General features: G+C 36.9%; 1 protein-coding gene across 50 annotated transcripts in view; it reads left to right on the top strand.

Annotated features, from left to right (window-relative positions):
- Positions 1–20,780, top strand: part of Ptprd (protein tyrosine phosphatase receptor type D) — a 2,128,582-nt gene that overhangs the window by 2,071,806 nt on the left and 35,996 nt on the right. For all 50 annotated transcript variants that reach the window (XM_040285790.2, XM_040285762.2, XM_040285761.2 and 47 more), the window contains 2 exons: positions 11,691–11,810; positions 12,329–12,483. In XM_040285790.2, the coding sequence (XP_040141724.1) occupies positions 11,691–11,810; positions 12,329–12,483 (275 nt within the window). The remainder of the gene's footprint in view (positions 1–11,690; positions 11,811–12,328; positions 12,484–20,780) is intronic.

Raw genomic sequence — 20,780 nt, 5'->3', positions numbered from 1 at the left:
AGGAAATTCTACCATGTTAGGATGTTTGTGGTTGCTAAAAGGAAAAAAGTAGCATTCAAGCTCATAGACAGCTTGGTTCAACCAACTAAAATCATCTTGAAGCTCTTCTTAAAACTCATATTGAATGAGAACCCAGAGGTTTTGGGGAGAATCCCACTGGTATGTACTTTGCAAAATTTTCCACTTTTTCTTTCTCGCAATCTAAATCTAAAAATCCTTGTAAAAGAAGCTCTTACTTAAATTATTCAAATTAGCATAAATTAATTCAGGGCAGCCAGAAAAACGATGTGGCTTAATACAAGGCCAAGAATACACATCAATGTGTTGAGGGCATTTTGCTAGTTTAGACTTTTCCAAGTCATTGCTTGTTAAGATTCACAAAAGGAGTTTTATTAATCATATGGATCCAATATTAGGCTGCATGGCACACTGATTAAATGCCATTGATTTGGAAAATGAAGACATAATGCACAAGCAGTGTGCCTTGTTCCCCTCTACATGGGCAAATTTTATTGCATCTGATGAAAATCTTTAGCTTTGAGAGTTGAAGGAAAGGGGTCTCTGAAAACTCACTGAAGACACATGTGTGCTCCTTGAAAGTTGGGATTGATCAAGGTGGAGTTGGAGGCCACAGTTAATAGCTCAGTCTCTCTGGTCATGGTAGTCTCAACAAGCATACTTAGAAGGAAGCCAAAGCTCAATTCCCCACTTGACAATTGAGATTGCTTAAGCTCAACCCTGACAGTGTCTCTTAGCCCAGGTTTGTACATGAGCGATGAGTTAAAGGCCGCCCAGGAGATTGATAAGGGAAAAGTTCACATGTAGGAAAATATTAAAAAGTTGCAACTGTTACCTTAAAGATGGAAAATCAAAAGGTATGATACAGGCTGGTTTAATAAACCTAGAAAGCAATGCAGTCTTTTCAGAATTTCAGAATTTTGAAATACTGTCTGAAATGAACTTATATAAAAATGGCCATAGTGCTAATGACAAATATTTCATGTTTCCAATGAAAGCTCTAATCAAATAATATAAATGGATTCATTATTGATTGGTACTCAGGGGTATCCCTATATAGCAAGTAGTTTCTTTAAAAACAACCCTGACCTAAATATTTATGCTTGAATATAACCGTTAATGATTTTAACAATATCTAACGTGTTAAATGCATTGATGTTTCATAAAAACTGTGAGATAAACACTAGTATGAACTCCACATTACATACAAGTATACTAAAGCCCCGAACGAAAACTACAAAAGGTCGCCCAAGGTCATTGAGCTACCAGGGTCAGAGATATGAACTGAAGACAGACACTCTGGCTCCAGAACACACATGCTTCACCATCAGGCCACACTGCCTGGTGATTCTTCTGTTAAGCTGAGACAGCTGAACTATTCTATTACAGCATGCATGTAAATCCATCCTACCCAGTCTGCTCTGCCTAGAGATACCAGCTGGTAACAAGCAGTCATTTGCAAAAGCTGTTTTCAGTAAAACACACATTTTATCTTGACACTGCAGGCCTTCATTAAACTGTGCACAGAAACTTGTTTTGAAATAACCAAATGAAATTCTGCCCCTTTTCTCCCTAATTGCTTCTAATAATAAAGTTAGTTCTGACTGCCCCCACTGCCACTGCAACATCTGATGGTAATGAGCAGTTCTTGGCGGAAGGCATTGTGACTTAAATACCTTCGGTTTATCTTTCTGTTGCAGACTACCTTTCCTATCCCCTCCGACAGAGGAACTTATTTGGAAGTTACTAAATGAACCTTTGTTTGCTCCCTTCATTAATTACTCCTTGCTCTTGCAAGTTAGCTTTCTTCTTTGTTAAATGGCCTAAGGAGGCCAATTAAAATGCTGTCTTGTGATTTTTATTCTGTGGCGGTTCAGCCTGTACCCAAACTTGAGATGACCTGCATAAACCAGCAGGCAGTTTGGGAGTCTGGGTCATCATCAATCTGAAGATACAAATGAGCCCTGACCCCTGACACCAGTAAGCTCTTTGTTCCCCATTCTTGAACACTTGGGGAGAAGTGTCCAAATGTCACTGGGAGTTTGAACAAAAACACTGGTGCCTCCAATTGTCTCATCTGCTCTTCTGTCTTCCTCTCTCACATCCTCCTGCCTCACCCTTTCCCTGTCCAGTTGCTTTTTCCCCCTGAAGTAACATGAAGAAAGAGGATGGCATTTCTAGACTTTCAAACAAGAACTTGGATTAAATTGCACTATAAAAACAATGTTATAAATAGTGATTAGTTGTTACTGAAATATATAGCTCCATATTTTAGGAACGTTATGGGTTGTGTGGGCTGACCTGGGAACCCAAGCAAATTCTCAATTCCCAGCAGCCAACTTCAAAGCAGACATTTGAACCTGCCTGGCTCTTCTCAGAAACTGCCCTGGAGTCTCCCCCATAAAGGGAGGTAGTCCAGGTAGTTTAAACAAACCATCCTTCCAATGACTGAAATTTTATTATTTAGATTAAGGCTCAGGTTCTCATAATAATATTCACCCCATGGTATATGAAAAAGTACATGTTTATTAACACTTTTATGAATTAGACGTGTGCAAGATACCTGCTGAATATAGATATGGGGTAAGGAATAGAGAAAAAAAGGGAAGGCAGCATGGTTTCATGGAAGGCTGCATAGGGACACCATCAGAGAAGGGCACCATCAGGGATGACATAGTTCCAAGTAGGGGTTCTTTACAGTCAGATGTGTCAGCTCAGATTGCAATTCTAATCCATATAGCTATATAACAATGAGCTTATTACTTGACTCCTCAAAGTCTCATTTCTCATTTTTGGATTACATGAAAAGGTTGTGTGAGCATTGGCTGAGATAAAGAATGTGGTGGAAAGGTGTCTCTGTGAGTATCAACTGTTATTGTTTGCTACAGACTGGTTGCTTTACCAATGCAACTTCAGTTTCCCCCTAAAGCTGGCCTCTGAATAATTGTTTTTGTTCCCAAATGAAATGGTTTTTGTTTTTTGTGGTCAACAGTGAATCCCAACCTACCTCACAGAGCCACTGCACATGGCTAATCCTGCCCGCTGTTCCCAGTACAAGCCCACCATATGCATTTTGGTCAAGAAGAAAGGGGAGCTCAAACTGTGGGATTCTTTAGTACTTGCTTTCCCCCTGGACTCAAGTCTCCAGAATGTAGGTCCTGGCACAGGAACTTGTTTGTCTGCAAGTAGACCAAAATAAGACATTCTGGTTGCTACTTTCACTACAACCATATCTCAAGCAATACAGTGGGAAATCATGAGTAACACAGAAATGGGCTACACGTGTGATGATTGTCACTATACATAATATATTTTTGACACCATATATCCTCTCAGTTCAGTTTTGCATCTTGCTTATTTCATGAAGCTAAGAAATTCTCCCCTTAAAACCTGTTTGCTTTGTCTTGGTCTGGCTCACTTCCTGCCTGAAGTTTGTCGGCATTACTATAGCCCTCCCTACATTAGAACAGCTCATGGAGACACAAAGGCTGCGAGGATCAACAGCACATGCTAGAAGTTTCAGTGGTCTCTTTCTAGGAAACTGACAATTCTTAACATGGAATTGTTGAAGAAGCCCTCACAAGGGTGTAGTGCAGTTTGGGACCTAAGGTAATCATTTGAAAACTTAAGTTCTTTGTCTTTCAAATGCCATCACTCTCTCTCTCTCTCAACTGTGGCCTTGAAAGAATCCTAAGCTTAACTGGGACTACTGTATGGTGTATACATTTCAGTTCTCAACCCTAAGAAGTATAAGTTGGATGAGTCTCACTATAGTAATATAAAGAAATAAGATTTTTAAAATAAGTCTAAAATTTAGACATTTTGAAGGTAAAATATGATCCCTGCCTGAAACACATAGATCAATTTAAGACCAATTTCAGGCCGTTGTAGAGTGGACCCTGTGATATAAAATACTGTTAGTGGGTTTCATTCCACAGTTTCCATATGTATTGCCAAAGCCTCTCAAGTTCTGCGTAGTTCATTGATTCTGGAGCAAGTCATTCCTGTGCCCTAGAATGTGGTCTCTAATTGTTTCCATGTTTCATAACATGCCCATAAGCACATGAATTGGTCTGGGCAACCACAGAGAGGGAAGAAAAAGTTTGGAAAAAATGAGGCACTGGAAGGAGAGTAAACTGTATACACCTGGGATTTCCACTCCAAGGATATTATTTGTGGTGACTGAGTACATACAAGATTGACAGACACCCCCCCACACACACACACACAAACCCATACCCCTGCCAAAGAATTACAGTCTCCAAAGAAGAATTTGCCATGTGATTCCTGACCCAAGTAGCTCTATTAATTGATTGTCCACTTATTTTTTACCCCTTCATCTATTTGCTTTGGCAGTTTCCCTTCTATTTTGTCTCCTATCTTAAAATACAAAAGACAGAGGGAAGGTGGAAGCCTCCTGCTTGGCAAATTCTGGAGCAGCAGGATGAGTGTTAGATGATGAATAGCAGAGTTAGGGGATGTCTGTCTCTCCCTGTCCTCTCCAGCCAGCCTGCATTCACTGATGACTGCTGAAACTGTTGGTGCTGATGTTGTCTTTCAAACTGATGGATTGACTTACAAAGCTATTATTGTGGTTGAACTTAATGCTAGAAATGTATGTATGGGATGAGGAAATAAATCTTGATACCCGACAAATGGGACATGATTAGAATCGTCATGCATTGGGGGCCAAGTTTTCAAAATGAATGACTAGAAATTAGGAATTCTATACTTGGCTTTCAAAACATCTAAATCCTTTTCATTTCCAAATTGAGAATAATCATGCAAACCAGTTGATGGCATCATTACTGGAGCAGATCAAATGTTCTCCACATCATGATACTGGTTGTTTCTTAGGCCAGAGAGTGGGAAAGTCCAAGTATCACTAAATTTTGTTGTTTGTGCTAATGAATAGAGGTTAGAGGCTGTCAAGGCCAAAAAAAGATTGGACTGGTATTACCTCACTGTGTTAATACTCCAGGGGATTAAAATATCAAAACTTCACCTAAGTCCAGTGGAACACTTCTGACATCATAGCCACTTACTCCTCCAGTTCCTGAATGTCACCTCTGTCTACTTCCCCTGCAAAGTGAGGATGAGGTGGAGACACATTCACATTTTGTTTTGTGGGTAAGAGGACAATTGCAGGCAAAAAGGCAGCACAAGAGGAGACTCTGGTTAGACAGTTTCTTCTTTTTCTATAAAACAAATCTTGAGATTCTTTTCAGATTGTGAGGTCCTTTGGGGTTAAAGCTTGACAGAGTCACGTTGAAGATTATAAATGGCAGGGTTATTGTTTCCATTGTCGTTATCGGTTTTGGAAAGCCCAGCCTTGGCCAGTGGCAGACTAATTCTTGGCCTCTCTGGTTTGTCAAGGTTCGGTAAGTTTAATGGAGAGCAAATGCTTTCCAAATGCCAGGTCTGTGTCCTTTTCCAAATAGAACTGGAAGCGCCGAAGGCCTTGAACATTTAATTTCTCAAACTGCAGCCCAAAGCCCTACCTATCTAGGGCAACAGAAACTGCTTTTTCCTTAAGCAACTTTGGGAACGGCAGCACAAACATTGCCTTTAGAGTCTGCATGATGTATGGGATTGTTTTGAAACTGGTGGATACTTAATGTAAATAGGACACTGGCAACAGAAAGAATGATGTTCATATTGGCAACCTAAAGGATGTTTGAGTCCTTATCTAGCAAGTTCCACACTCTTGGTTTTCTCTTGTCAGCAGACGTAGTGTCGGATAAAAGAGAAAGAATCCCACCAGTTTCTTGTCTGTTTGCTTCCTGGGTTTTCTACCTTCTTTTCCTTCCCTATCTCCTCTACAGAGAATGGCAGCCTACAGATTCTGGCTCAAAGCATTCTTATTAAAACCAATTAGAGTTGTCATGACCTAAGTAAAAAGATGGGCTGGAGTAGGGCCTGCACCTTTGTTCCTGATGACTTTGTGTGAAGCCCTCACCCTCTCTGCATTCATGCCTGTAGTTCTCCCAAGCTGGATTGGGTCACTTCTGAGGTTTTGAGAAGTGCATTAGTCTCTGTGCTTTCCAGTGTGTAGTGTCCAGTCACGTATGGTTTTTCTCTGTCCTCTCTCAGCAGAATTTTAGGCAAAGTTGCCATTCAGTTGGCTTGCACTTAAGTAGAGTCACATGGGTTACAGTTTGGAGTGCAGCTATACTGACAGGTCTACAGAAATTGTCTTTGCATGACACTAAGTAACCTAATGATACTGCTTGGTAATGGTGATACTAGAATGTAACTGAGTCAAAAACAACTACTAGGCAGACCAGGGCAGAAGCAGAGATAGCTGGAGGGCTACTTGGGGTACTGAACTGCTACTCAGGAGTCATTAGAGATGAGGTAGTACTCTAAGGACCCCATCTTTGTGGGAAGAGCTGATATCCAAATGCTACCAGCCATTGCGGAGAGGTACTTCATGCAGTTCTCTTCTTGTTACAACAAAGTGTGGGACACCTAACACAAAATGTCTATCAGTGTAATGGTGGAAGTCATTGGGAAAGTTCAGGGTATCAGCTTCTGGCAGACACATAAAACAAAAAAGAATAACTTTAAAAAAATAATAAATGGTTTGAAAAGTTTTAGAATGTTTTAATGAGCTGATAAGCAGTTTTATGACATAATTTAAAGAATAATATTTTTCAGCTTGATGACTTTGTATATATGAAAGGTTACAACTGCCTGGTCATCAAAGGCTTTAATATCACTCTCATTTCAAATATTCTGTTGTCCCTTGATCCTCCACTACACAGTGATCACTAAAGATAAAATGAAACAGGGAAATACCCAACCCAGTCTGTTTTGCAATTTGAGAACATATATAGCCAAATATTAGTTGAATGTAGAGAATGACACTTGCTAAAAAGAAAAATAGAAACATTGAGATAATTTGTGTCCCTTCTGTGAAAAGTCAAGTATTTTGTCTTAACTTCCAGAAGAGTAGTTGTAACTTGTAGAAATTAACAAGTCAGCATATATTTTGCTTTCCACCAAGACAGATATCGATTTTTCTAAAACTTTCTTTTATTACAATGCCCCTTATTAAATGAATCATCATAAATTGGTATCCTAGAATAACATTCATTCCTATTTTCTAATGTTAGCATACTTGTTATCCAACCTTTAGAGAAGGCTCCTAACAACCACTCTGCCCAAATTGACCTGATAGGGATTTATAATTACTCTCATTAGCAGGTATTACCCCACATATTATTTATTACCTATCTTAAGGCCTTCTGTGGCTAAATAATCTGGCCTTAGGCAGGCTTTTTAAAATACCATGTGGTAAATTCATTCTGTATCAGTGATGCTAGAACTCTCCTGAGGAAGTGGCTCATTATCATTGGAATTCTGATGCTTTGCCATGCTCAGTAAGTCTTTACTAAATCAAAATGAGGGGGATTTGTTTTCAGAAAGTTTTAGGCAATTTAAAAATAAGCCAACCTAGACCACAGTATAATTGATTATAGAGTTGGCTACCTTTGTTGAGTACCTGCAATGTGCCAGCACTTCTATAGTAAACCATATGGGAGTAAAGATGGTCCAGAATATAGGCATTTCCCCCCAAAGCAGTGAGCATACCTATCAGGTACTTCCAGTGACAAGATTTCATCAGAATCCATTTAAATATGTTTTATCATTCCATCAAACTTACTTTTGATAGTATATCATGAAAATGTAAAATGCATTAATCCCATAGCATAAACAGTGACAGTCAATCTGTTCTCTCCATAATTATACAAAAATGAAAGGTCCACATATAGTTGATTTCTCAGTCATAATAAAAAGAAACATCTTTCCTAAATTTAACCCCAAATCTGAATTGTCTCATTCAGTTTAAGTCTCAAGTGAAATTACTAGGCAGTGTCTCTAAAGTACAACCTGGATAGTAAGTACATCTGTCCTCCTTTCCACGTCAGAATCTTAATTCATTCTCTTCCCACAACAGGCTGTGGCTCATGTAGATTAAAGAAGTTGTTTGGGATTTCTCCACTGCCCACTGGAAGGAAGCAGGAGGTCCAAACATACTGCCATATTTAGTTGTTACTACCGATGGACTGGGGGCAAGGATTGTCTCATTTCACCTCAGTGTCCCCACAGCTCTAATACCTTGCCCTGCACCTGTGAGAGTAACAACATTTCTTTTTTCCACATTTAGAATTATTTAGGTAGTTTATAACAACCACCAAAAAATAAAAATAAAAAATCCATAATAGCTAGTGCTAGGTGAATGTCTATTTGTGCTAGCCTGTGGGTTGTTGGTGGTGCTTCATTTTAAATCCTTGCGAGAGGCCTGGAATACCAGAGATACTGTTCCCATACTAGAGGTGAGACAAATGGGCTTTGGCTCTGTAAATACAGAAGCAGCTGTGTGGTCCTTCAGTGAGATTCTGCCTGATCTTCCGTGAGCCAGTCCTGAAGCCACTCATAATCACCTCAACTTCAAATAGGAAAGGGAGAAAATCGTGTTTGTAGTCAGTAACTGCAGCCTTCTGGTTCTTACACACGCAGAGGGAACAGTCTTCATTCTTCATCTCCCACGCTCAGCTCTGTGCACAAAGCCGAGCCTAGCCAACAGTAATTCTCTCTAGAAATGCCTTGTGAGATTTTCTCTCAGGAGAATGAGGTGGGAGAAGGAAGTGCTGTTGTCAGAGTAAAAGACTTCGAGAGAGGAAAATAGAGCTAGCTCATTTGCATTAGCTAATTAGAAAAAAATCATTTCTATTGTTCTGTGTCTTTTCTTTCCCCCTCACTATACCTCATATTCACATCCAATATTGAAATTAGAAATTATTTGTATAACATGTGCTTAGAAATGAAAACCTAATATGATATTTGCCAGTGAATGTGAGCCCTCAAGTTTAGCCCTCTGAAGTCAGATGAAACTTGTGCAGGCCACTTGAGAACGGTTGACAAAAAAGCCAAGGAATAAGTGTGGTACAGGCTGACACAGGGAGGGGAAGTATTGAGTCACTGCAGGACCCCATATTTGCGTGTCTATATGTGTTAGAATATTTATTTTTCATAAACTCCCTCAGAATATATTTCTGAGGGAAAATAACAATGTTTTAGGTGTATTCTTTTTGTGTTTTTTTTTTTTAATTGGTTTGGTTTGGTTTGTTTTTTTGGCCCACACTGGGGATTGAACCCAGGGCCTTGCACATGCTAGGTAAGCACTCTGTCACTAAGCTACACCCCCAGCCCTGAAAATGGTAATGTTTAAATATTTTTGCTAAAATAAGATTGTTCCCAATTTTTAAAGTTGTTTTTGAAACATGTTAAAGCATTTGATTTTGGTAAAGAAAAAGATTATTTAAGTTGAATATGGAAGCAATTGTTTTCTCATTTAGCTGGAAGTTTTTATAGAGTATTTACTCCTTATAGTAATACTTTTTGGTATTTCTTCTAAAAACAGTCAGAGTCTAAGCCATTGATAGCTACAGTTTAATACCTACTTCTAGTAGTTTGTGAGTAGTATTACCTCAGCTTTTCTTGCATCTTACAGATGGAACAGATTTGTAGGAGTGATTTTTACAAAGGTTATATAAAAGCTGGCTTCCAGTTCCTCATCTCCTATGTCTTACCTCACTAAATAGTCAAAGTATAACCAGTTCCTAACTGTGAAATGTAATTATATTGAATTTGGTTCAGTGCAATGAATTGACCTTATAGATCATTTTGTTGCATTAACGTGATGTTTCTGGGTACATCATAGTTATATTTGTCCTCATAGGACTTGATCAGTTGGTTTTGATTTCAAATGATTGCTGTCCAGCTGAAACTTAAATAATGAGTTTGAATTTCTCTCTTGATTCTTTAACTGAGCATATATCTCCCCTCCTCTTGAATATTGCAGTATGAGGCCTACAGAGTTGCTTTTGTCTTCTGCAGTTTGACATCTATTTCATGGTTTAAAACAAAGCCTTTGACCTAATTTTTATGATTTTTCCCACATGAACCATTATTACCTAAGTAGTTTTGATTCCATTCAAGTGGAAGCCTTTGCTAAATATATCAGATGTGACCTCCTGGACTTAGAAGATGGGCAGAGAGTATATAGAGTTGTTTAACCCTGGGCATGCTACCTTAATTGTCCTTATTGTCTTTGAATAACTGTCTTCTTTTTATGTAATTTTTCTCTTTAAGTCAGAGCATGAGAGAGAAATAAAAACACAAGAATATTCTGTACATCTGGGAAGCATGCAAAGTATTTTTTTAATTCTATTAAAACACAAATTCTTCATTTTACTGTCACATTTTTGTTTGTTTTTCATCAAAAAGGTGACGTTTGGTTTCACAGTTGAAAAAAAAGCACAGGAATCAAATCTTGTGAATTCAATTTCTGGCTTACTGAATAAATGTACAATAAAGTGTTTTCCTCCTTTTTCTAGTCAAGAAAATTGTGTAGTGGGTAAAAACCTCTGCCTTTTTAGAAGGTCCAGTATCTACAGAAAGAGGAGATACTATCTCTGTGAAATAGATTACAATATTACGCACAGAATGCTGCTAATATTTATATTATACATAAAGCAAATAATTACCTAATAATTCTATTCACCAGACCAAAAAATTCTCTTATCTACAGTCATAATGCCTTATTGCCTTTGTTTAAAACCAAAAATTGTGTTTTCAGTTCCTCCCTTTTCAAGTAAATGATGTGCTTCCTAATATAAAAGAGTTTTAGCAGCTTTCTTTACCTAGAGAAATGCATTTCATTTGGCTTCAGTTAAGAATCACTTCCATTTTTTAAAAAATCTGAGATAGAAAGGGTAAATATATTCTGATCTATAGCCTTACTGGAACTATAGTGGTGTGTATGTCATTTTTTATTATGCTTTTTAATGCCCAACAGACATTTTCAGTAAATTTGAGGCTTACTGCAGACCTGGAATTATTCTTTGTTGCGTATTAAACTAATTGAGTTGAATACTCTTTTGTTCCACTTCACATAGAAATTGTAGATTATTCATCTCAAATGAATGAATTTTAAATTATTTAAACTTTACACTGCTAGTTTATGACCCTCTGAGACCGTTTTTAAGAAACAGATCATTTCCTCTAGACATTACAGGTTTAATTTGTTTTGGATACAAATACCATTTATCTTGTATTTTTTTTAAAAAAATACATGCTTATGTTGTTTATTATACTTTGATAGATTTTCAAATTATTTCTACTTTTCTTTAAAATAAGCCTGTTTAGAAATTTTGATAACTAAATAAGAAAATCTTGTGCGTTTTAAATCTTGATGGATGAACACTAACTATCTCTCCATGGAGTTTAAATGCCTAAGTATAATTGTCCTGATGCAAATCATAACGTCTGCCCCAGAACAAATTTGTGATTTTTTTACCCGAATACTCTGAAGTTTCAAATACCTATCTCCTTATTTTACTCAGTAACAATCTGCAACTTATTTTTTCTCCAGGAAAATTGAATCTGTTACTGCTTAATATTCTTACCAGTTTGAAAAATGTGGTTTATATTGGCATCAGAGCAGTAATTTACATATATTGGGATAACAAGAATGCTTGCCAGAAAAAGATCAACATAAAATGAAATGCAGAAAAGCTGTTTTCCTTCAATAGCAACTCAAAGTAAAGCTAATGGAGAAATTGATGAGCCTCTGCCCTGAATGCGTCACTTGTTTCTTGTAGGTGAAGTGTGACCAGTATTGGCCCAGCAGAGGCACAGAAACCCATGGACTGGTGCAGGTGACACTGCTCGATACCGTGGAGCTGGCCACGTACTGTGTTAGAACATTTGCACTTTACAAGGTTTGCTCTTTGTCTTTTCTCCTCCCTCCCCATTATTTAAAGAAAACCTCTTTTGATAAATCAAATATCTTAAGCCTTTACTTAAATCTTGGTCCCACTGGCAACGGTGAAGAATGAAGTAATTCTTCCATTATCACCCAACAATTTTTCTCCCGGTCTAGTGATTTATCAGTAAATATGAAACCCGTGCTCTGAAGGAAAGTTTCAGCAAATGAAGGATAGATGAAGAAGAACTACTTGTTTCTGTAAAAAATATAACAGGAGCACTCCAGATGTTCAAACCTGAACCAAGGAATGCTTCTCACCTAAGAATTCAATCTTCCTGAGCAAATAGTTGTCATTTATGAATAGCTTGGGGTTTGTATCTCCAAAGAACGTGCCTTCTCAAAGGATAATAGGGTGGGAGAGAGGAATTATGATAGCACTTTTAACATTATAGTGTTACCGTGTTTGTGTTATTCGTCATTACCACCCGAGATGAGGAACGCAGAATTTCAGCCAGTGTTCCTATGTCACAGAACGGTTCCAGCGAGAAGAGAGAAGTGAGACAATTCCAGTTCACCGCCTGGCCAGATCACGGTGTTCCGGAGCACCCCACACCTTTTCTAGCTTTCTTACGGAGAGTCAAAACCTGTAACCCTCCTGATGCAGGTCCGATGGTTGTGCACTGCAGGTAAGGACCACAGAAGGTTTTGGAGGAAACCAAGTTAAATTATTCTTTATCAGATATTTTCTTTTCAACTTGTTGACACTGGGGGTAATAAAGCCTTCATGAATAATACAGATCTCTTTTGGTTAGATGCTTGTACTATAATAATAGGAAGGATTTCATACAGATGCATATTGAGACAGAAGGCAACAATGACCCATTGCTATTTTTTCTTTAGGGTAAAAATAAAAACAAAATTAAACATGCACATGTCTATAAATATATATAACAGAAAAGAGTGAAGTACTGACCTTTTAATCAGGGTCAAGTTTAACCTCCTATGTGGAGGAATATTCTTAAAACATATTTACATGTATTGTTTCATGAGCTTTTTTGATAGAAAAGTTTTGCTGTTTATAGGGGAGAAATTGTTGTAAGTATACATGTTTTCAGGGAGAACATCATGTTGGCTGAAGACAAATGCCTTTTATACATTATTAATACCAATTCACACATAATAAATATACTAATTTGTTTAATAAAATATATACCAAGGTCTATAGTTTGGAATAAGTACTTTGAGATAATGATCCTGTATTTCTCTTGAAAGATATGATTTATATTTTTTGCATAATTGTGCAAACACCCTCTACATCACCATTCAGTTTCTATTATTTGTAAGTGTTCACACATTTTTAATATCAACTGATTTTTTTTACAGTTGTCTGTTTCTCAAGTATTATGACTAACAGACTATTGAAAATGTCTAGTCAGATTCTATATATTACTATTTATTTCTATATAAATGTATAGCTCCTATGACTTCTTGATAGTATTTTATTACCTGAGTAATTTAAATATGAAAAATAAATATGGCTTCTTTAATAGATAAATAAAATTCAAGAGTGGAAGTTTATTTTTTTTAAAAAAAAGGACAAGAAAGCATCTGCCATAAGCCACTTCCATCATAAATTAGTAGCATAACTCAGACCCCATATTATCCTACAACATCATATAACAGTTGGAGATCAATAGATACATCAAAATAAAAGTGAAAAAATTCATCTGGCTAATTCACACTATAATGGTTCTTGTTAAATAGTGGCCTTGCAAATTCCAAACAAGATGATGTACCTTTTCCAGCAAATGTTTTTCCTGATGAATAGTAACATTAGCATTACCTTACATTTATGTAGAGTGTTTCACAAACTTGACTTGAAAGCATTCTTCTTGCTTTATTTTGTCTGAGGTTCATAACAACACGTACAGTCAAGTCATCCTAAATGACAGTCTACAGGGTTTATTTGAGTATTGCTAATTAAGAAGACGGTGGGGCAGTCATGCCTCATTATCTAGTTCTTGCTTCCTTATACCCAGGACCGGGCCTTTGAGGACTGGTCACTTGATTGTAGTTTTCTGCATGATTATGAAACATTTAAATTTCTTTTCATTATTTCAGGTAAATACTTTTCCATCTAGAAAGCATATTTGTTTCTCCTACCTATTGCTTTAGTCAAGCATGAATTTGACCAGGCTGTATACTGTTATCTAAACATTTTTCCAGGCTTCAAAGATCCAATGTAACTGGTTACATGGTACCCCTGCTTGTGTTAAAGATCAGGCATGACACATGAAATGTTTTAAAATGGAGTTTAGCCAAAGATAGAGACATGAGAAATTTGAGTTGGTAGGAGAAATGTTGTCCTCACATGACTAATGTCAAAAATGAAGTTTTCTTTCCCTCACCCATCCATGCATGTGTGCATGCACACACACACACGCAAAGACAAGTGATTATAGAACCCCTATTAAGTAAATGGTATTAAATAGATAAAATAGGAAGAACAAACATTAAAGAAACCTAACTTGGAAATTTTCATTTAAAAAAAGCATTATAGTGTTTGCATTGCATTTTGAAATACAATTTTGAAATACAGTATCTTCCGTCTCAAAAAGTGTTTCTGTTTCGGTAAAGTAGGCCCATAAGGAAAATGAAATAGATAGGCAGTCTTAAGATGAAATCTGCCTTCAGCTGATAATAGGTAAGGTGTGTATGCTTCACATTGGTCACTATGAGGGATCCAAAGAAGTTTGCAAGCCAAGAGGAGAGAAAAGATAGCTATGGTGCCTGATTTTGATAACATACATCACACACACGAAGGTACCTCTATGTAGTGGTGTCAAGCCACCTGGACTCACCTCTGAGATATGCAGGCTGCTCAGGAGAAATAAGGAAAGAAAGATGAATGTGAAGAGCTAATAGCTGCTGACATTTGGAAGTGCCATGCCTGAGGCTCTGGAGAAGCTGTGTATTGAAACAAAAGGAGAGTAGGTGTATTGATGGAAGAAATTTGTTGGAAACTTCAAAACAATAGGGGAAAGATACAGCATAAATGGAGCTGTGTTCACCCATAGGTAATTTCATATGTCTGGTAAGACATGTTGGCCTCTGCGTAGAGGTCCTGTCAACATAGTATCCAAACCATCATGAGTCCTTGACTTGGCTACAAGTATGTTAAAACTTGAGAGCATAATGTTTCAGATGGAGTAGCAGATTAATGTCATTCTAAACAACAATTACTCATGTGGTGTCCCAGCAATGTTAGTTTAGAAAAATTAAAGCTATTTCTAAATAACAATTACCCATGTGGTATCCCAGAAACTTAGTTTAGAAACCATCTCTAAGCAGTAAGAAACTAAGCAAAAAGCCACAATCACCAAGTTACAAAAGGGCATAGCTATGATCATGTTACAAATAATCATGAAAAGCACCCTGAATAAATACTTTATTTCTTGTTTTGATTTCTCTTTCAGTATACCTGATTCTTTTCTCTCTAAAGAACTAGCAACCAACTCAGAGTTAATCTAAACTTTCCATCAAACAGATTCAGGGAGAATGTAGGAGAATTCAGAGGAAATCTGGTAGTATCCAGAAAATTGGGGCTTCACATTTCTCCCATAGTTCTAGAGTAATACATGCATTAGGATTAATAAGAACCATTAAGTAGTGGAAATTCTAGCAATAATAAAAAGGGCTAACCTAGTGCAACAAGCACAGACAACAGTCTTAATGTTGAAAGTGTGCCCTCTGGGGAAATTTGTATGGGAAAAGGCCAGCTTGTTTAACACATTGGTTTTGTGCCTTTGGGGAAATTATTTAATCTGTTAGCCTCTGTATCTTCACTTACAAAATGATGTAACACTATTTATAGCAGTAAGAGTTTCATGAAACTCAAATGTAATGATATGTAACGACACACATACAGCACTGAGGTCAAGGCTTGCTATTTAGAAGTTTGCAGTAGTGTTGAATTATTAGTAATTCATTATTGAGTGAGATTTAAGAACCATATGTATATTTAAAATGCTAAGGAGAAGAATATACCATGAATGCACATATCATCTGCAACCAGATATTGATAAATATCCAAATAAGTAAATTAAATGGATTTTTTTAAAAATTTTGACTTTTTATTGTAATACATCATATTTTTCTGAGGAACAGAACATTTTAATGCTGTGAATTAGATTAATAACAAATCTGTTTTCGTAAACACATGTAAAACCACTGAACTCTAAAAATGGTGCTCTTCAGGACATATGGAACTCAATGCTGTGGTTCTTGTGCTTCTTCGAGATAAAGTCTGAACTTCTTATATTCATGGTCCTATGTGACTTAAGCTGATTTTGCCCTTCACCCATCCTTCATTGTTTGGGCCACCTACATCAGCTACAAATTCCAAGGACCTTCACCCTTGGCGCTCAGCAAGCAGTATTTATGTGGCCTGGAACTCAAGTACTCCTCTCCTAGGGGATATTCAAACCTTTTTCATAATCCAACTGAAGTAGCACTTCCAATATATGACAAAGGATGAAAGCTGGTTTCAGATGGTTTTGTTGATATATATGGTAACTTTATTCAACTCTGAGCAGGAATTCATTAAAACAGGAACACACTAACCACTTTTTCAAACCATCCCCTTTCCATATTGTTTTATCTACCTCCAAATTTATCTGTCTGTAGCATTGCTTCTACTTATAGATATTTGAGTTATAACCCAGGAGAAGCCTTTTAAGCTCATTCCCCATTCCTCTTCACATAAGGAAACTTAAACACTTTATTGTCTGAACTCTCCTAAAACAGGGTTCATGTTTAGCATGTGTATAGGTCATATGTGCCTTGAAAGCATAGAGTATGAGCTTAGCTTATGTGCATTTGTGCCCAGCTCTTACACCACAGTACCATGTGCCCAATAATTGACTCTTCAAGTTAGTGGCATTCCATATTTTAGAATTTCTTTACAGAAATAAGTGAGATAGTTTCAAAGCTGGGCTTTTTTTTTTTTTTTTTTTTTGCTTTTAACATAATAGGGTATAAGCCAAGTACGGTGGCACATTCCTATAATCCCAGCTACTCAAGAGGCCAGTGCAAGAGAATCAAAAGTTTAAGCCCATCCTGAACAACTTAGTAAGATCCTATCTCAGGGTAAAAAATAAAAAGGGCTTGGACTGTAGCTTAGTGATGGAGCACCACTACATTCAGTCTTCAGTATTTTTTTCTGTTTATGTCTTTTTACCTGTGCTATGGCTTTTACCACCCAATCATCCTTGTCAGTACATATGTTATTATCCCATTTCACAGAAGAAAAACCAGAGGTCAATACAGGTCAGTTTACTTGCCTGAGCTCATGGCACTAGTGGTGGCAAAGCCATCATAGGTGCTGGGTTGCCTCTAGACCAAGCACATTCTCAAGTCTTCAGATCTCTTTATGGTTCTCTCTTCCCCTTCTGCTGTCCACTGGTAGGATACCTCACTGCCCATCCCTCCCTGATGACCTGGTGAGAATGAGCCCTCTTCCTTTTCTGCCTCCACATCACTTTGCCAGATTCTAGCCTTTCTTTCACTCTGTCTATATCAAAGGCAGCTGCTAACATGTGATTCTCTTTTACCCCTGTAATCATTTTAACATAAACAGTCATAATAGCTAGCAGTTACTGAGCCATTACTGTTTCACAAGAATTAGTAAATACTTCAGGTATAATCATTTAATCCACAAAACAATATATTTCACTTGCCAAGAGCATTAAGCACAAAGGGGTTACAAGTGATTGTTCAAAGGTCATTGTTCAGAGCCATACAACTCCTCACTGTAGGCCCAATCAAAAGGGCAAGGCCTGTTTTCTTACCATTTTACCTAGTTCTGGCTCCTTGTTACACAATTGCCCATTTCCTTTCATCTTCTCTCCACATTTGTTGAGCAAATGCTCAAATTTGTCACTGCCTCTTCAGATATCTGTGCAGTACATGAATAGACACATGTGATATTTTTTGACCTCATTCATAAAATTGGAGTTTGAAAGACTAAGGAGATCTTTCAAGTTGTTTACGAAAATTAGATGTCCTTGGAGATCATGCATTACATTTTCCCATATTATTTTAATTTCCTTTTAGAAAAGAAAATTATTTTGTTTCCTTTTTCCTTTTTGAGCCCTGTTCTTTGTGTTGTCTAATAGTAAAGTCTGTGGCTTATATTGTAAACCACATATTCTGTAAATTCTATCCTGTCGTAATTTCATTGAATCAATTATAAAACTTTGACCTATGATACGAACACTTGAGTTAGACTTTTATAGCCAAGGGAATATTTTTCCTTCATAGGAGAAATTTATTCATTTCAGGATAAATATGAAAGGGAGATAGATGAGGGCCTCTAACTCTATCTTCTAAATGAAGTTATGCCAGGGGAAAACAATAGACTTCCTGAAGGTCACTTAAATTTTTCAGATCCTAGAATCAAGCGAGTCCTCAAAACTAGAGGGAACCACCTGCAGGCCAGATATAGATCAGTAATGCCTTATATACATGAATGGGCCACCTACAAATCAAAAGATAATTTGGGGTTGGAAAAATTTTTAATATCCAATCATCTTAATAGTTTTCAACTTTATATATGAAAACACAACCAAGAAACTAGTTAGGTTAAATTCATAGCATATCCATTTACCCTAAGACCAACTCAATATTGAAGAAAATAGTCCTTTCAAGGTCAAAAGAGTTTGGAAAGCAGTGAATATAGGCATAAAATAAAAGGTCAAAAGATTTGGAAAGCAGTGAATATAGGCATAAAATAAAAAGACCTTGTGATCCGAAGAAGCACCAATACCGTGGAAATTTGTTTAATGCATTTTTAACCATTCATTCTAAATCCCATCCTTTATTTCTCCCAATGTTCCCTTCAAATGTCTCTTCAGATCAAAGACCACAATTCCTGCCAAAGCATGTGATAGTTTTGTGATGCTGACAAGTGTGAAGCACAGACTCATATTTTAAACCTGGGATTCATTTCCACTTGTAAATTAAGTAATAGGAGAAGCTAGCCTTCTGTAGATGAAAGACTGGATTGTTAAAAATACCAGCATCTCTGGATAGGAAGATGGGTGGAATATATAAATGGTGTCCTTATTTTTGGAAACGTTTTAAGGTGAGGAGAAGTAATTATACCATGTGGAACCTGTTATTCCAGGTTTTATTCTTACATTCTTAAGTACCAATCATTCTGCATAAAAACCAAATGCTTAATTTATGAAACAACATGGTGATACAAAACAGGAGGTTAGACTCTCAATATTTTGATTGCATAATCCTGTAAAAGAAAAATATCTCACTTCAACTGAAATAATTTCAAAATAATTGAACCCAAAGAACCCATGAAAAGGAAATACACAGTGGCCCCACTAGACATAAAAAGTAAAATTCCAAATAGAGAAGGTGGTTTAGGTTCTGGAGGAACACTCAGACTGCCTAATGAAGTGGAAAATCTGTTTGAAATAAACATTGTAGATTTAAAGTAAGTTGAAGAGAGGTCAGGTCAATGGTGTAAGACTTCAAAGTCATGTATCAGACCTGTGTCATGAAGGCACCTTCACAGGCAGCTGTGAAACTGTCACCTTTCTGTTTCCATTTCATGCAAAAGAAGAGCAACTAGCTCACTTTTGTGTAGGAATGTGATGGTTTTATATTGATAACACAGATGTTAAATATTCATTATTACTGACATCACTCAACAAATAAGGAAATGGAGACTCTGGGGAAAAATAAAGTGATTTGCTGAAGACCACATACCCAGTAGAAAGCAAATGAGAATCAAGGTTTCATGCTTTTTGTGCATTCCTTTCTAGCATTTTCTATTTTGTTCAGTGTATGTTACACAAAGGAGAGTATGCTGTCCCCAGCCCTCACCAGAGAGGCTTCCTGGCAGATAGGACTACTCTTTGGGAACAGCAGTGCATGGTAATGAACATAGTGCACTTGAAATCACTCTGCCAGAGTTCAGATTCCAGCTACAACATTTACAGTATCTATGACCTTAAGCAGGTCATTGAATCTTTCTACAAAACCTCAATTTCCTGATCAGTAAAATGGGGATAACAATAGTATTTCCTTCATAGCATTGTTTATGGTGATTAAAGAAGTTGATATGTGTAAAGTGATTAACTAGCCAAGAACTTGCCACATAAAAAGAAGTTAATAAATGTTTGCATTTCCTGATGTTATTAGTATTATTGTATTTTGCTTTATTAAAAATAGGTGGTTGGGCTGGGATTGTGGCTCAGCGGTAGAGCGCTCACTTAGCACGGGCGAAACCAGGGTTTGATTCTCAGCACCACATAAAAAAAAATGAAGGCATTGTGTTGTGTCCATCTACAAAAAATATATTCTCTCTCTCTCTCTCTCTCTCTCTCTCTCTCTCTCTCTCTCTCTCTCTCTCCTTTAAAAAAAATAGGTGGTTACTTATTGGCTCTAATTTAGTATAAGAATGACAAAGCATATTGTCACATTTTCTGAAATGTAATAAGGAAATGTAATTTATTTAGAAGTTTAGAAAACATGAGTATATAAATCTAGAAGATAGCAACTAGAATGTTTAATGAGTTAAAAATGTTTAATAATTCATTACAATTTAAAAATGCTTCACATATTGGAGTAGGTTGTTCCTGTAAGGCAAGGTGCCTCTAGGTCATCTAACTCTTGTTGAAGGAGATGTCCCATACCTAGTAGGATAATAGTACCCTTGGTCTTTGCCCACCAGATGCCAATAATACCTCTCCCCTGAGTTATAATTGTAAAAAAGTGGTTTTTTGACGTAATAATCAAATGTCCCATGGAAGGGGCATAGTCACCTCTAGTTGAGAACCACTCTTAAATGGTAGTAAAACTGATTTTTAATTTTGGCACAGTTTCTGTATTCAAATGATAACAAACCTCAAGGTTTTCACACATACACCCATTTTTTTTAATAACATCCTCCTATTAAACATTT

This window comes from Ictidomys tridecemlineatus, chromosome 4 (assembly GCF_052094955.1).
Source record: "Ictidomys tridecemlineatus isolate mIctTri1 chromosome 4, mIctTri1.hap1, whole genome shotgun sequence".
NCBI lineage: Eukaryota > Metazoa > Chordata > Mammalia > Rodentia > Sciuridae > Ictidomys > Ictidomys tridecemlineatus.
Note: the sequence above shows the minus strand (reverse complement) of the source record. Positions and strands in the feature narration are given on the sequence as shown.